Source organism: Cyprinodon variegatus, unplaced genomic scaffold (genome assembly GCF_000732505.1).
Source record: "Cyprinodon variegatus isolate N-32 unplaced genomic scaffold, C_variegatus-1.0 Scaffold34, whole genome shotgun sequence".
NCBI classification, from domain to species: Eukaryota; Metazoa; Chordata; class Actinopteri; order Cyprinodontiformes; family Cyprinodontidae; genus Cyprinodon; species Cyprinodon variegatus.
In genome coordinates, this window is record NW_015150487.1 from 2,123,327 (window position 1) to 2,141,492 (window position 18,166).

An 18,166-nucleotide genomic window follows, 5' to 3' on the forward strand; every position below is an offset into this window, starting at 1 on the left:
CTGAGAATGGCAGGAAATATGTTAGTGACAAGGAAAAAGCTGCCCCTGGTATTCAAGAGCCCCGATGAGTAAAAATAGGGCATTGGGCAAGAAGGCAGGAAACCAGCAGAGCGAGGCCTCTAGTAGGAATTTCTTCTGGGGAGGAGAGATAAGGGACTTAACTCCGTCCTGTCTGGGCAACTGACTTCGACATGCGACATGTGATCACAGATCACTTATGCAGAGATGGAGAGGGGAAGAGCAGATTGAAGAATCGAATAAATAATTGAAGCAATGAGTGATGCGAGTGCTGCCGTGTGCCGCTGTGTGTGTGTTTGCATTTTTTGCCATGACTTGTCAGTTATTTAGCATTGACAGGACATTTTAATTAGGTCAGGGCTCGTGATGAAATGCAGGGACCTCCGCACACACGAGGGCTTTGTGCACACACACGTTCGCACTCACATATGCACATGCTGAAGTAATGGCAAACTAGTGGAAAGTACCGTGTCTGTGAGGTTTCTCAGGTTAGAGAGTGGAAGTCAGACAATAAACAGTGGTCTTATCAGACTGGAGGCAGAGCTTCCAACATGATCACCTCAACTCTTAGAAACATATATGACCCACACATTTGAGTGAATTAGCTAATTCTGTAGGCAGGACTGTCAGTGAAGAGTCCAAGTGTTCAGATCTGAGCCTGCATTCATCCATGAGTCTTGTTGATGTGCTTCCTCACTGTCACTTCAGCACACAGATCATGCTGCTTTATTCGATTTGCCTGCAGTAGCAATCACTGACACAAGATTTATCAGGATTTTTTACAAATCAAATTTTCAGGCATGTAGTGGAACGAGAGATTGATGGCCTGAAGGAGGGAAGCTAACAAGATGATTATCATATCATTGATTACAGTAATTTGTACCTGGGGAGGCAGTGGTTCATCAGATGTGGCATTCATTGTCAAGTACACAGTTGACTATGTGGCCACTTCTTATAAACTGTGGGCAGGCAAGGAGTTCCTTATGTGCAGGAAGAAAGTCGGTGTGCGCCAAACCTCTGCTCAAAAGTCGACTGCTGCTAAGCAAATGAGAAACAAAAAGAAGAATTCTCACGCCCTTTCTGAGAATAGAAAAATAACCAACTGAACGTGACAGCAACAACGGATACACACTCAAACAGTGTTAGTTAGATATTGCTAGGAGATATTAAACAGGGGTTTGGTGTAGAGATTATGAGCTGCTTGCTGGCCTAAATGCCAAAATAATTGCCACAGAGAAAAGTAACTCAGAGTTGTGTTAATGACTACTCAGAAACGGCTCGAAGAGCGCACCTAAACATGGACTCATTTTTTTCTTTATATCCCCACCCTGGCATCTAGTTTCAGAAATGATTGATAATGGTCTTTTAAAGCACTGGATCCATGCAAAATACATATGTGGAGATACCTAATCATGCATCTTGGTGGCTACGGCTTTATAAGTTATTCAAAATACTTTTAGGTTACAAGTCACAGTCTTCAACTCATATGCACATGTCGTTTTTCAACTTTGAAGTTATTTGAATAATAAAGCATGCTTCTAGGTGGTAGTTTTCTTTTCCTTCTGTTTAATAGCTTTTAGCTATGTGAACTAATTACATTTCATAAACTTTAATACTTTTTTCGAATTTAAATTAGAACATTTCTTCTAAAAGCAATATTCTTTAGTCCAAAGTCCAACTAAAAAGATACAGCAGCAGTTCATATAACACTTATTTATTTTAGAAATGCATTACTTAAGAACTAAGGTATAATAGTTAAACCTGGTCTTACACTTAACACATTTTATGTTACAGGATCAGACATCAGACATCATTCGGAAAAGAACACAAAGCAAAAAATATTGAGTGTAAATAAGTGTAGAAATCTCAGTAAATACCAACTCATGCAAACATGATGACAGTTTATGCTACTTGGTTTGGCTCTCTATGAAAATCTTATCTCTTTTTCTCAGTACTGCTTTACACTGCAAGTAAGACACTGATCAAAAACCCCACTATAGAAAAGTTGGAACTACTCCTATGAACTATTTTAATACTTTATATATATATTTTTAAACATGCCTTCTTTTTATCTTAGTTTTGGCAGTTAAAACTTAAACAGAAAATCTGAATTTAAACATTAGCTAAAGTAAAAGCAAATTATCATGATTGTTAAAAAACTACCCAAAGGTTTCGTTTTGAAAGGTACCATCGCTACAGTACGTGTCCTTATGTGTCTTTGCTCTGTCCCCTTGCTCTTATATCGAGGACAATGACTCCCTCCAGCATTACTGCTGTGGGAGACAATAACCTAAATATCTGTCAAATTTCCACATTTCTTTATCTTTGCTTTTTCTTTCTCTTCTCTGTCTTTTCTATCTCATTTCATCCTTACTTTTTCACCCTTCTCCTTTTCTCCTCATGTGCCCCTTTTACCTACACTCCCCCGTGGTCACTCTCTTAAGTGATTGCTACATTTCATCTCATGGTAAATCGGCCGTCAGCCCAGTGAGCTATCATTATGCAAATGATGGGCAATTCAATTTCAGTTGGTCGGAGGGGGAATTTCTAATTAGGGTGAGCCATGGCTCTCAAGATTTAGAGAAATATGTAAAGGCAGAGGAAGAGAGACAGTAAGGTGGAGAGGGGCCGTAAATGGATAAGCAGAGGTAAAAGAGAAAGAGGCTGAGAGAGAAGCAGCTGGATGAGAATTACTCATCCACAAAATCCACACCTGCATCACAATTTTACTCTTCAGCTGGATTTGAGTCTCATCTGCTTCTCTTCTTGTGTTACTCCGTTTTTTGCATAACCAATTGTTTTCTCAAAAATTAGGAAAAACAAGCAGTTTCTCCTGTTAACAGCAAAACCATGAAAAATCTTTCTGTTTCAACATGGGATTAAATGAGCCTTCCATTCACACGCTACTGCACTCACTAAGCAAAGTTCTAAAATTGACAAAGTAAATATTTCATAGGGGAGAAAGGAAGTGGTTTTAATACTATTAATGTCTTTCTTTAACATGACTCATTAACCAATGATGTCATCATTGTTTTTCTCTTACTTTGTCAAATGTGTGCCAGGTCTAAAATTAAAACTTGAATTATCTAATATATACAAACTGATATGTATTCTGACTTTGATTCTTGTGGCAAGAAGTCATAAGTTTAATGTGTCATTAAATTGTCAAGTTCAATTTTTGATACATAAGGTTTCTTCCTGTTAAAAGGGAGTTTTTCCTCTCAACTGTCGCTACAAGCATGCTTAGTGTGAGGGATTGTATTTGAGTCAATGAGTCAATGCAATCAACTGGTTTTCTTTAGATAGAACACTTTGATTCAATTTGACTGTATGATTTGGTTGAACTGTAAAGTGCCTTGAGATGACTTGTGTTGTGAATTTGGCGCTATATAAATAAACTGAATTGAATTGAAATATATCTTTCAGACAAAATACCTACTAGAACACAATAATCATCAAAATTATGAGTGCTTTGGAGAACTGCAGTCTAACCTAATAATTTTTTTATGCAGAAAAACAGCCATTTGTCACATTTATAGGTTTTTTATTTTTAAACATGTGTTGGTGTTGGCCATTAGGGAACCTAGCTGTTAGACAATCTGACAAAGTGACTTGATCTCTCGTGTGGGCTCCTTAGTCAAACCATAAAAGTCCAGAAAAGTTTGCACTCTGCATAGATCGGGATTTTTGGTCCTCCTTTTTGATTTACATTGTATGTTAAAGAGTGCTAAAATTAGCCTGCCTTGCTTTTACCACAGTTCCAACAATCAGCGACTCAACTACTGTACTATGCAGTCAGTAAGTGTTGCTGCTTTTCACCTATTGTGTAAGAGACTGGCCAACTGCTGATGTTGCTTATACAACATGAAATAAAGACACTCCACCTGAATGCTCATACACGTAACTTAACTTATTCTGCGTAACATCGGAACAAAAAAAAAAAAAAAAAACAGGCATGGAAAAAGTTTCAGAATGAGCAGAATGAAATAAAAACTCGCCTTAGGATAATCAAACATGAATTTAAAGACTATTTCAGAAAGGCAGTACATCTAAAAAGAAACTGGTTATGCCTCCTTGAAGATGCATGTAAGGTATTACTGCTTTACTGTGAAAAACAGAACAATGATAATGATAAATAATAATTATTTCTCCGAGACTGAATGAGCATTCTTAGGATTGTGGTTATTGTTTTCCATTGTTTTCTGGGTGCTTTGAAAAGAAAAAAGAAAATTTTTAAAGAAAAAATCTGGGGTTTCTGTTTATCTTTTTCATGTGTTGATTCATACATTCACTCAAAATAAACAGACCTGAAAAGAAAGGCTGATGCTTTGCTGACCAAATTAAGGTAAACTGAAATATAAGGTTATTATTCAGTAGAGATGATGAACTCAAAATAAAAATAAAAAATGCACTTTTACTATTGAAAGGATTTTAAAATTTATAACATCCAATTGTATTTAGAATATAAATATGTTTTGCATTTAAATCTGTTATTGATTCATGCATAGATAACTGAGGCCATTCTGGCCAGGAATTGCTACAGGGAGTTTCACACAGGGGATTGCCCTGGGCACCATGAAAGAACTAACTATAAGTTTCACAATGCTGAAGAAAGAAAATTCAATGTTTATATATACATATTATGATTCTTTTAAGTTTTGGGGAAATTATGACGGTAATATATTTCTATATTTTTATACAGTTACTATTCCATGGTTAATTTTAATTAGTTATTGTAAATTTGCCTGGATTCTGTCTCTTTTTAGTTGATAAAGCTGTTTTTGTTTTACCATTTCAAATAAAATATCTTTAAGAAGTTTACAACCATATTTTCAGTGTGAGCAGGTTCAAAGATCATGTATCAACAGCTTTCAGTGGCCAAATGAAGGCAAATTCATTTTGATGATCTTAAAACCAGCGCTTTCTTTGGAGGAGGTACATTTGAAAGAGATTCAAATGCACTTTTTTCTGACGTTACATAATTTTAGTACATTTCTACATGTAGGTGTTTATGAAATCATTTGAAACAAAACGATTTACTAAGAAAAAGTTATACTTAGGGATTAAGAAAGCCCTGAAACCACATTTACTGCTTTCCAGTACCATGCATAATCATCTGGTTAATGAAAGCTGTTTGCTGGACCATGGTTATCCCTAGCAATCACACAAACAATAACACAATCGCACATATATGTATGTGTAAGAGCCTTGACCACCTCTGTTCCATCTCTGCATGATAAAATAAAAATTGAGACAAAGAGGAACAACAGTGCCACCAATGGGCAATTGGAAAATGCCTCTTGCAATTATTATCAGAGACATTGATTAGGACATAAATTAATATTATTTCCATTTAATTACATTCTTTATTTTTTAATAAAGTGTTTTTTTTTCTCTCTTCAATCGTAACAATGCATGGGGCTTCTTTGTGCTATTTTATTTTATCAGGAGACAGTAAGAACAGAAAAAACTGTCCAACTTTTCCACCATTTTTAACTGAATGTACTTTATCAGCCTAAAAAAAAAACCTTTCTTGAATATGCTGGTAGTTTTTACATGTGAATAATAGAGCTTACTTAATTGTTATTTTATATTATTACTTAATTTCCTAAATTGTCTATCTTTTTTTTTTTGAACATGCATACAAACATGTATAGGTGTTTGGATGTGTGAGGCCTGCACACGTGTGCACGGTGAGAACAGAGGATTCGGCTGAGATCAGCAGCTCACCCTTGGCTGTCAAATATTCCGTCAGCACTACCCCAGAATTACAATTGGACTCTTTGGGAGGCATTAATTCAAAGCACCCTAACAATTCTCTCTGAAACCAAATCAACTGCCTGTAGTCAGCATATCAACTCTTTCTCTTTATCTCTGTCTTTTCCTTTCTTCTGGCCTCTTCCATTCCACTCGCTTTCTGTTATGACTTATCATGACTGCATTTTCAGGTTTTTTTTCTTGCTCTCAATCTTTTCTCTGTGTAATTAATCATACAATTGATATAATTAATTATGCCCGCAAAAAAGACATAGTTCATTTTTACATTTAGAAACTCTCACAGTATCTAAAGAAAATGTATTCTTTCTTATTAAGTTACATCTGCAGTCAGAAGCAACAATTTTTAATGATTTGTATTTAATAGGAAATGCTTTTTTTTCCCTCTGCCCCTTAAAATGTAGTAGTGCCGTTGTTTTCTTCTGATATAATAAATGCATGTGTTATTTGTAAAAACAAATGCAAAAACATGCTTGTGAGTAAAATATATGCTCTAAAGCAAAATTGTCATCATAATCGAAATTAAAGTAGCTTTGAGAATTTTGATGTTAGGTCAGCCATTATCTGCATGTGCAGTAATTGATGGTGTACTTTACAAAGGCCCTTATTAGGCAAAACAAGACATTTTAACAATAAAATGAAAACTATAACATTTTGTTATCTGTAAACGACACGAAGATCAGTTGACCTCAGATTTGTGGGTTAGTTTCATTAAACCATTTTATTTTCTGTTTTTTTTTCCTGTTTGAATAATGTTTTTGTTTCTTTCTTTGTTTGTTTGTTTTATGTAATTAGAAATAGTAATGTTGTGATAATAAAGGTTAGAGTATTATAATGCTATCCAATAAAAGAATGTCCTACAGTTTTTTTTTCCTTCACGAGACCCTACATTTGTTAGGTTTTTTTTTTTTTCTCCTTTCAGTGTCACAAATCACTTTAGGGATAATTCATTCCAGCTTTTGTTTTGTATACAAGTAATCCTTGGTCTTTCATGTTTGGCTAATGAAATAAGAAAAGGAAAACCAAAGTCCTCAGTTTTTTTTCTCTTAGCTTAAGCTTCTCTTGGCCATCTGCTTTCAGCCTGTAACAGACTGTCTGTGGCCAGAACACAAGAGCAGGCGCTGCTTGTCTGCTGTTGGTGCAAGTTGTATTGTTTTTCTGACATTTTGGGGGGCTTTAGGAAACACTTGTAAAAGGACATTGTTTAAAAGAGAAAGATAAAATGAAAATTCTCTTCTCCATCTGTGTGTCGGACAAAACAAGGGCACTGTCTGCACCTTATCGATGCACTTCATCTTCCCTAGTGTTGTGTCAAACCTAATGCAAAGGACAGGTATGTGTCTGTGAGAAAGAATCTAACTGAAGAGAGAGTAAACACATTTCTGTCAGTAGTTGTTGTATATTATATAATGTATATTAACCTTGCCAAAGGCTGCACTCTTAAAAAACATTTTCTGAGTTTGTCTCTGGCATTCAGCTTTACCGACGCACATAAAACCAAATTACTTTCCCTCTGATTTTAAATGAAAAGAAGAAATCTTGAATACACATCCAGCTTTTCCTCCACATCCCTGTGTGCAGATTTAAAATATACGCCACTATCTATGGACTGCATAAGGTTTAAAAAGCTGCTGCTGAATTGTCGATCACGCCTTCTTTCTACCACATGCAGCCAAACTTTGCAGTGCTGTTCAGGAGATACAGAATCTGTCACTTCGGAGAGAGTAGAAAAAGAATCCTTAAACAGAACCAAAAGCAACACGGTTTTATGAAAATATGAGAAATACCGCAGTCAGAAAGTAAGAAACCAGCAGCTGTGGTCTGTGGTGCTGCTGTTGCTTTAGATCAGAGTTCACCTAATGTTGTTTCATAAAAAGATGCAGATTAGTATATGCAGTTTATTCTGCGGTTTGTTTTCAGAGGAAATCAATCCTGTTTTTGAAGGCATATGAAACTATTTCACAAAAATACTGCTTTTTATGTTGGTTGATGGAAATGTTCAATATATCTTGGTGTGTACATCATTGTAAACTGGTATCTGTGTTTTCTAATGGTATTGGAAATATACAAACAAGAGATACAGCAACGAGAGGAAGGGTGGGGTCAGAGCACAGAATCTGAAAATACAAGTGAAAATAGGGCAGAGAGATTATTTATATGGCATTAAGAAATAAGTGAAAAGAGTTTGATTTCATCTGAAATTATTATTGTATAACAGGTCAGGATTCAATGTACAGACCCGTTGGCTTGTCTAAAAGTGTAACAAAAAGGCTGAAAAGCTAGAGTTTTATATATAAATAGATCCAGCTATGATACTGGTATTTGTTGGATATCTCCAGCAGCAGGACCAGAAGTTTAAGTGTCGGTATTGGCCTAAGGCAGGTTGCCCCTGGCTTCATGTTCTGGTTACGCTCGAGCTGCTTTGGCCACAGTTTACATCTCTTTCACGCATAAAGAGATGTGCTTTCCACAGCGCAGCAGGTCTTTGAAGTAAAGCACTTCAGTGAAGCTGAGTGGAATACAATATACTGTGTTTTTAGTACTTTCAAAAACAGTGGCTGTGATCAAATACGCTGCACTTCAAAAATATGTAAATGTCTACTTCAGAACCTTGAGACTTAATTTTTCCATATCCTTTTATTATTTTGTAATTACTATTATTATTATTTTATTTTAAAATAAGCAACAGATTTGGGAACTTTGATTTCTACAGGCAAGATTGCAGAAATTTGCAGAGATAACATCGCGCAATGTCCACAAATCCCTTATTTCTCTCTGTAACAAATAATTGCTTAGATGAAAGAAAGATGATTACTAAATATCAAAATAGGTTTTAGTAGGCTTTAGATACTAATACAAAATTTACAACACTGATGCATTTAATCGCATTTTTGAAATATAATTTTTCAGCAGAGGGTAAATATCCAAGATGCAAAGAGTACCATCATATTATGCATTAGTCTTGTCAGACTAAATTATATCACAATTATTGCTAATCTGTACAGGGAAGTGATTAATCAAAATGTAATATGTAAACCAGTGTAGCAGAATACATTTGCTGCCCTTAGATTAAAGCAACTATAAGTGTGTTTAACCACTGAAAAAGTGATTCACAGTCTGTTATTGACTGTCGGACCACCGCAGCTATAAAATCGACTGATGCACGTTTGTGCTGCTGAGCTCATGTACTTTATCTGCAGACATGTCTGTAAAATTACAAAAGTAAAGTTACTTCTTTCTGCTCATAGTATTTAATGCTACTAAACAGGCAGGTCCAGTGCTGATAATTCCAACAAAATAGGGAACCAGTCCCCATAATATGCAGATCAGTATTTGGTGTACATTCTTTTTGTGGTGTGTCTGTGTGTGTGTGTGTGTGTATACACAGAGAGCACCATATACTACTGATGAGTTATAGTGTTTCCCTATAAGTCCGTCTGGGCCCTGCATTCCTCTCATTGCCAGCGTGTGATGAGTGCAGCCTTTCAGCTAATCTGGGAAGAATGTTGGCCTCAGACACACATGTGTTCTATTAAGACCAGATCTGTGTAAATAATATAACATGCAACAGCTAGCATTACAGCAGGTAACTATAATCCCGCAGCTGCGACTTGGTTTTATGGTGCCCTAACTATCCAGCATATAAGAAGACAAAGCCACTCTTGATTTTTAATGAGAAGATGTATGGCAGCTCTGTATGTGCTTTGTTCAAACAGTTTATTTGTTCTAACAGTGTATTGTTACATTATTCAGATAACAACAGTTATTATTTGTTTGAGAAATTATTTGATTTTGCGGACTAACAACCTTTTTTTGTATACAGTATATTTTTGTATATTTGTATACAGTTTTCACTTTAGCAAAGCTTTAGGTGCATTTAATTATCCCCAGAACTCAAATTTAATACATTAAATAATTTTTGGGGTAAATATTCCAGTGTTCACCTCGTAAAATATTGTTTTTTCCATGACTACTATGGCCACTGTTACAACCCTAACAATGATTAATACACTATTCTGCTCATATACACTGAATTAAAACATATGGTTATATAAGTAGTACCTGAGTGACTAACTCAATGCTATATACATCAAAAACTGTTCCAAAAGAGTAATATAGCTTAACTACTGTGGACGAGAGTAGCATCCATCTTGAATGTTGATGTTTGGTACCATCATTTTGCACTTACTTTCTTGCTATTGGGGGCTTTCCAGTTAAAATATACAACTTGGAAATTGGAAATTTCTAATGACAAATGGAACGCACCATTATACCCGCTGATATCAATCTTACCTGATTATTTTTTCTCTGAGAGAAACAACAATATAAAAGATATGTGAACAACATTAGAGGTTTTTTCCTAGTCCACCTCTAGTAAACAGTCAATTATTTATATCAGGAACAAGAGTGCTTTACAACACTACAGCATTATTAAGAACTTTTTTGCTATTTGAACCAATACAGTAGCTTAGTAACCACATTAAACATTAAATTATGCATTCCCTATGACTATGTGGAACCTTAATTGAACTCTGAGATATTTAAAAAAAACTACGGGCATTTCCAAATTCATGGCGTACAATGATAGACAAAAGAAACAATATCCAAGGATACACCAGACCAACAATATTGTATTATGTTCACCCTTCCTGTTATTTTCTGAAAAACTTTCTCTGTCGCTCTCTCTCTCTCTCTCTCTCTCTCTCTCTCTCTCTCTCTCTCTCTCTCTTTCTCTTTTTAAACCCTAAATTGAACACAATCATTCAGCTATTTAAGAGCTGTTCATTGAAGATGAATTTACTAATTTTGAATATTTTTAACTCATTAAAAATACCCACCTGAATACCTACGTTAAATTTACTCTTTGTTCAGCTCCGCTCCGTTGCATACTTCTACCTCCTAATTTACATTATGTCTAGCCTAGTAAACTAGCCCCACCCACCAGCGGCCAAAATCATTTTTGCCTGCAAGCTGGTCTAGCGTCAATCAGTACCCCAGGCCCTAAATCTGGCGGGCCAATCACAATGCAGAGATGTGTTTTAAATGTCTGGATGCAAAACGGGCGGGGTTTCGAGGGCGTGATAACGAAGCTGCACGACGCTGTAGAAAGCACAACAGTAAAATGCACTGCTGCAGCAGCAGCTTTCAATGGAGCGCTCCATTAAAAGTAAACGTGCTCTTTCTGTTGTTCAATAAAAGCACGTTTTAAGATAAATTGAGGCAAGAATATTATACTTAAAAGCATCACTATATGGTCCATTTACCGATTTAATGCGTCATTAAAAAAATTCCGAAGTTGAGAGGATCGCGGCAACCAGCGGAGCTCCAAAGCTAAGGGCAGCCAGGGCTGACCGCAGCCCATCTATAGCAACCCTCTCTCGGCATAGTCATGTGTAAAGGACCGCTGGCTCTAATGACGATTTTTGACTCAGCTTTGGAATCAGTTTTGAAAGGATTACACTTGGAGTTTTCGTTGAAACGTGAGCAGGAAGAGGCTTTACGCTTATTCATTTTTAAGAAGGATGTATTTACCGTTTTATCAACAGGCTGTTTTTTACACTCACCCACCAGCTTCATGTCGTGCTTACTACGTCACAGTCAGTTGCGCTCATTGGTCAGAGCGTTGGCCAATAGGCACAGGCATGATTTGAAAACCAACGGGTTATTCTCATCAACAACTTTCCGATGTCTCATTCATCGGGGCCAGATTAAATAACACCTTTCATCTCCCATTTAGTCTGGGTTACCGGGCTACATTATGTCTGCTCTGCAGAGGTGCAACGCCCACACGAGCTCCGAGGAGCAACGCACAGATTTAGCTTTAAAAGGCAGTGAGCAATTCAGGATTCGGACCACAACAACTCCTTCTATGGATTTTTTAGGTGGCTAAAACTTGCTCGCTTTTTGTTTTTGGGCATCCAGATTATTTTTGGAGTCTCACACCCCTTTTCCAACCTGGGAACAATCTACTTTTTGTGGCAGTGGGAACGGCTGACCCGTGTCGACCTGTGTCAAACTACTTGGCAAGCGACTTGGTTAAAGCCCCCCTCAAACACCCCGGCTTCAATCGGAATACAGTGGGAACATCTACCCGCTAATGTATGCGTAACGTACGATAAACATGCTGCCGCATTGGTGAGACAGATTCGGAGGGAAGAACCAAACAATAAAGAACACTTACTACTCGATGGTTCATTTCCCTGTAGCTCTCATTGTTTAATTTCCTGATTTCTTTCAAACTGATGACATCATCAACGCTAACCCAGCATGATGGCATCACTGGACACACAGCAGTGGAGGCAGTTAGAGGACACAGATTGCCATTGTGGTTTTAGACCAAGCATTTTCTGCGGATTGGAATGGAGCTAAATGCCAATTGTTAGCAGTTTGAGCCGTGATTGTTTGCTTTTTTGACAAGCTGAAAATGATCCGATTCTAGTCAGCAACCCTCTGTACATCGATTTCTCTGTACATCTTTGCATACAAACAATGTATCCTGTGTATCCTCAAAACTGTGACCATTAAATTTAAAAATAATAATGATAACCCATGCTGTGGGTGGGTTGTACTAAATTAGCAGACGAATATTATGATTTTTTTCTTATTTTTTATTTTACATTAATTAAATGATGAAAATGTGGTTTTCATACATAGCAATCTAGAATAATTCACCTAACGTAAACTTTTTAAAGCCCTAAGAGATGGTCACATTGCTAGGGTCTGGCAGCAATGTGAATTCCTCTCGCTATTGTTAATAGGCGACTCTTATTGGCCCTTTGTGTTTATTGTCTGATTGACTTGGCCCCCGCTGGGCTCTAGGACGATTGTTTGCTTTCGCTGTCTGCCTGGGGAAGTCCCTCTTCGTCTCAAACAGGTCCAGTTACAGTATGTAACACAAAGTTCAGAGGATGCCCGCGCCTTCCTGGTGTGGTGCTGCATCTTCCTGTCACAGATCACATGCGTTTGTCAGAAATGCAGGTCACTTTTTTACCCGTAAAGATTTTTCTTTTCTCATATAGGCCACTTTGTTAAGTAATAGCAACAAGTGAAGTCTCAGATCTACTCTATTTTAGTCAGAGCCAGATTGTGGGTGTGCTGGCCTAAGAAAGGAAAGAGAGGTTAGATTCAGCATGCTGTTGAGCAGACATGGCAAACGACTCAGAGTGTGGTTTGGCAGAATTCTTACTGAAACCAGAAAAAAAAAGTCACCCAAAAACTGACAAGGAGTGAGCTCCCCTCAAATGAGGACAAAAGAGAAGCAAACAGTAGTTCTTGCACATGTGAACTGTTCAGTAAGGAAATGCAAGGAGTTATGCTACTCCTGTTCTGGTTGCCAACACACCTAATGAGTCTGTCAGGGCCAGTTAGCACAGCCTGGCCTGCTTGTGTCTCCTCCAGGCCACAGACAGCTGTTATTGGCCCTGTAGTGCAGCATGTCATAGGGCTGGATTAGGCTGGCAAACAGAAAAAATATCAAACATTCAATCACTGTTGCTTCTTCACTGTTTAAAGTAGCTATTTTAAAGACCTTCATTTAGCAGTTTCTAACCATTTAACCAAGAAGCCTAAAAATAAATAATGACAGATGATGATTGGCTGCTATATCCTCTGTGAGTTTCAATATGTAAAATTTGTTTAAAAAAACAAAAAACAAACAAAAAAAAAAGATAGATTTGCATAATTGCTTGAAAGGACATTGCAGGGTTATTTTTGATTATGCTTTGTCATTATTATGCAACCTATATCGACAAAATGGTCCCTTTTGCTTACTCATCTGTTTTTCAAATTATAATGAACACAGGAAATCAAAATAGAGTACAACAAGCACTCTAAATCTACTTTTCACAATAACCTTCAGAGGACAATACTGGGGTGGAATCAAATGTTTATTTGTAGAGAGTAACTAAAATACTGCCATTGTATGAAAAGTGAGCAATTTTATAAATTAATTTCAGTAACATGCCATTAAGCGACCATTAAATTTCTCTTAAATAAAGAGAAAAAAAGTTTGTACAACTTCACAAAACTAAGCTTTAAATATACATATACTGTATATATATATATATATATATATATATATATATATATATATATATATATATATATATATATATATATATATATATACTCACTGTAAAGAATAAATAGTATCCTGTAAATGATGATCATTCGGGTTGCTGCTTTACTTTGAACTTCACTTAGGCCTGGTAGACTGTATTTGTTTTGGTAGAATGTTTTTCGATAAGCAAGACGCAATGAAGCCTGGGTCAGGTGACTAACGAGAGATAAAAGGCAAAGCCAGAAATGGTCTAATAGTTTTCTCTCTTACCTAGCTGTTAAAAGTAAGGGGGAAAAAATTATATTTCATTTATATGTATGATTACATGCAGATTAGTTTGCCTTTTGTGTCCATGTGAAGTGTAAGGTGAGAAAAAAAAAAACTAAAAAAGAAAATATATATATATATATATATATAAATATTTCAAAAGGTGAATTAATGAAAGTGAAGCAAGTATTGGTAGAAATTAGAATTTAAGCATTAATGACCTTTTTTTTTTACATCAAGCTCATCATTTTAATGTTGTTTAACCAATAATGGACAAAAAGAATAACTTATCAGTATCTGTTTTAACCAAGGAGCCAACAGGAGCAAAACTTGCCCCATAGAGGATAACAAATTTTGTCAATTAACACGTATAAAAGGACACTGATGCGCTGCAAATCAGGTAAAAGCAGTTGAAAAGGAGTGAAGAGCAATGATAATGTGAGAATAACAGAATATCAAGGAGTCTCAGAGGTGCAGTGAGGTGCTCATATTTGAGAGGGAAGTGAGGAGGGAGATAATGAGAAAGGAACGTGATAAAGGAGGTGAGATTTGAATTGAATCCTAGGAGGTACTTATGCTGCGGCTGTGGTCCTCGCTGTCAACCATGCTGAGCTACCCATGTTTTTTTCCCCCTTTTTCTTTTTTGCTAAATAATTAGTTTCCCAACTAGTGAGAGCCTTCTGCCCCATTTTTTTAGGTTGAGTTTTATGGCAGGGAGGAGCCAGAAAAACTAAAACCTCATTCACTCTAATTATAGGTTGTGCAACATATAGAAAATATAGAGTCGGTCAAGAGGAGCCTGGCTACCAAAAAAAACCCAAAACGCAACAGCTTAGAGAAATTAGTGCCGCTGTATGGGCCAGACATATGCAGTTATTATGCATGGTAGATCACCGTGATCTGAAGGGATTTAAAACCATCAAAGTGGAGACTCTGTGGTTTGGCGAAAAAATACTGAATTTATCTGAAGATTCCTGCATATCTGATTTGAAAAGAAAGATTTTTTGGAACTTTGGAAAATGATCATATTCAAGAAATCATCTATTTCAGATTGTGCTGTAATTGAGACATCTATTTATAAAATCCAGAGAATCTATAAGATTGTTGTCTTTCTGCCTCCACAGAACAGATACCCTGCCGGAGATAGAGGCGTGAGGCTCTACAGTTCCCTGCCCATGCGCCCAAACCCTGATGGCAAGAGGCTGCCCTCTACTGGGGTATGAGTCATTTCTCTTACCCCGCCTCTCCACCACCCCTTCCCCCCTTTACCCTTTGGTCAAGCATAATCTTGAATATCACAGATGCAGTAAAATGTTTTAACCTTGCAGATATGAAACCTCTTATGAGGAAATCTTTATCGTTGATAGGAACGTTCTGTATCAAAATAATTCAAATAACAGGAAAAAACATCCGCTTGCACAACTTGATCAAACTGTATTTTCTTTTGGAAACAAACACCAAGTATATCAAATCAAAATGTAAACCGTACAGATAAAAATCTAAGCTTGCTCCATTGACTCAATGTGTTTTAGAGCCAGCTTAGTCTACATTTCAGAGTGTTGTGCAGCCTAAACATGAAAGTTTGCCATAGTTTAATGTCTTTGGCAAACTGTGATGGGATTTTCATACAGGATTCTCCTCTATTTAACTTCCTATCAGTTCTGATTAGCTTCCATTTTCTGGCTAATAAAAAGCATCCCCTAAGCATAAGGCCATGAGCAGCTTGTTTTGCTGTGTTAGTTTTCCGCCACATCCATTCTGGGTGTAGGCCATTTTCCCATTTCAGACAATGAACTCAACACTGCTGTCTGAGCTTTAGATAATGTTTCATGAATTAATCCTCAGAGGGTTTTGAAATGTTTTCACGACCTAAAATATTTTATTCAGTAAACCTTGCACTCACATGCCAGTGAGTGCAGCTTTAAAACTCCACTCATTGGCATTGCATAAGCATTGCGGTTTTTATTATGACTGCTCTGGTTTTATGCGATTTCATCTTTATCTCAGAGTTTTCATTTTGGACACTGTCTTCAGTTCAGTGTGGATATTTCCTGAATGCTTTAGATTGAAAGCCAATCCTATGTTAGCAGTGCCCTGTCGACACCTAGACATGACACAGAACCTAGTTATAAAACTATACCAAACTGTCCTGTTTGCAGATGGAATCAATCCAACCTGGCTGACCTTTCTTTTACACAGAAAAACGTAAAAAAATAAAATAAATAAAAAAGGATTTGGTCTGTTAATACCAATAAAGACATTATCAAAAATGACAGCTTGCACTCCACACTTTTCAGATTTTTGTTTGCCAAATACAACTATTTTAATGTCTTTCCACATCTATGCAATATTTAAATCTGCCATGAAATACGCATAATCCCGAAGAGAATCATACTCATGTTTATGATATGATTTATATATAAAAACGTCCCAAGGCGAACAATTATTCATGTAAAGCACTGGATATTTTTTTTTTTTTTATCTTCCCTCCATTATTTAGTAACCTGATTACTGTGCACAAATGTGTCTGAGTGAAAAATTCTGTCCCATATGACAATTTCATCTGTTCAATTGTACTTACAATTCCATTCTAGTTTGTGTTTTATATCAAGAGTTGCTTTCCAAAAAGACCTTTAATGCAGGTGACGAAATGCATTTGATGCAAGAGCCCTCCCCCCAACAACAATCTGCTGCCTCAGGCATGATTGGAGCACAACATATAAAATAGGGTTATGTAGATAAAGCAAAGCAATCTATTTTTTATTTTTTTCACAATTTCTTTAGTTTTGCAAAACCGTTTTATAATAGCTCCATTTGAACATCAAGGCCTCATTTTCACTTATCTCGATACATAAGTGTTCACAAAGATACCGAAAAAATTAACGTTTATTGAAGTTGCTGCATTTGCAACTCTTTGACTTTGACAAAGTGCTGTAGCAGTCAGATGTTTGTGAAACCTCTCTTTCATTCTTTTTTAAATATATAAAAAAATCTTTTAGCATCGTAAAAAAAAAAAGGAAAAAAAAATCATAATTAGAATCTAGCTCGCCTTGCTTTTATGCATTTATGTAACAAAGGAGAGAAAATGGAAGAACAATGGAGCAAAAGTAGGGAATTTAATTTCCCCCGTTTTTTCATGTTTCATTCTATACAAGTGCTTTTTGAATTATCTCCTGGGTGCTCCAGGGCTCAGCGAGAGGAAGAGTGGGTGTGCTGGGGAGTGGGGGGATGGGGCAGGAGAGAGAGAAAGAGAGAGAGAGTGAAAGAAGACAGACAGGCAAAGTTAAAATAAAGCAATGTAATATTGTTGGTGTGCACCTTTTTTAATTACAACCCAGATTGTATTGATGTCTCTGGCTACATGTCCTAAATCATTTATCGAGAAAGGGAGAGAGAGAGTGCTAACAAAGCACAAAGTCCTCCATCTCACAGGGGCTCGAATCATATGTTATCTGCAGTGAATATTGTTCATGTTTTTCAGTGAAGAGACCTACTTACAAATCATGGGAATGAGCTCCATGTCAGGACATTTTGAGGCAGTGAAGATATAAATCTACCCTCATCTGATATCCCCTTCTGCAAATTACACTTCATCTAAAACTGAATGTGGATGGTGTTTTTGAAGCAAATTTATGGATAACAAATATATATATATATATATATATATATATATATATATATATATATATATATATATATATATATATATATATATGTATTTGTGCAATACAACAAATGCGTCTAAATCGTCTGTTTTACAGTACAGAAGAGATTTAAAGATAACATCTCTGGTGCAGATTTGCAAAAGGAGAAGCTGTGTGATATTTTATCCCCCCCTCTTTGGTTATCTGTCATTTCCTTTTGTCTGTTATTACCTATGCGTAAAAGTCTGTACAGTAGCACACTGTAGCTACAGGCTGTATGGAGAGGAGAGGAGAATATAACCACTTAACATGCAGAAGGAAACCAGACGTTTTTCCATTGCACTTATCAGGTGCTGCGGTTAGAGCAAGTGTCAAGGTGCAGTAGGTCTCTGCAATACTCCCC

General features: G+C 36.5%; 1 protein-coding gene across 5 annotated transcripts in view; it reads left to right on the forward strand.

Annotated features, from left to right (window-relative positions):
- Window positions 1–18,166, forward strand: part of LOC107103089 (thymocyte selection-associated high mobility group box protein TOX-like) — a 109,088-nt gene that overhangs the window by 23,909 nt on the left and 67,013 nt on the right. For 4 of the 5 annotated variants that reach the window (XM_015402614.1, XM_015402621.1, XM_015402637.1 and 1 more), the window contains exon 2: window positions 15,244–15,336. The exons of the other annotated variant lie outside the window; for it this stretch is intronic. In XM_015402614.1, the coding sequence (XP_015258100.1) occupies window positions 15,244–15,336 (93 nt within the window). The remainder of the gene's footprint in view (window positions 1–15,243; window positions 15,337–18,166) is intronic. 5 annotated transcript variants of the gene reach the window in all.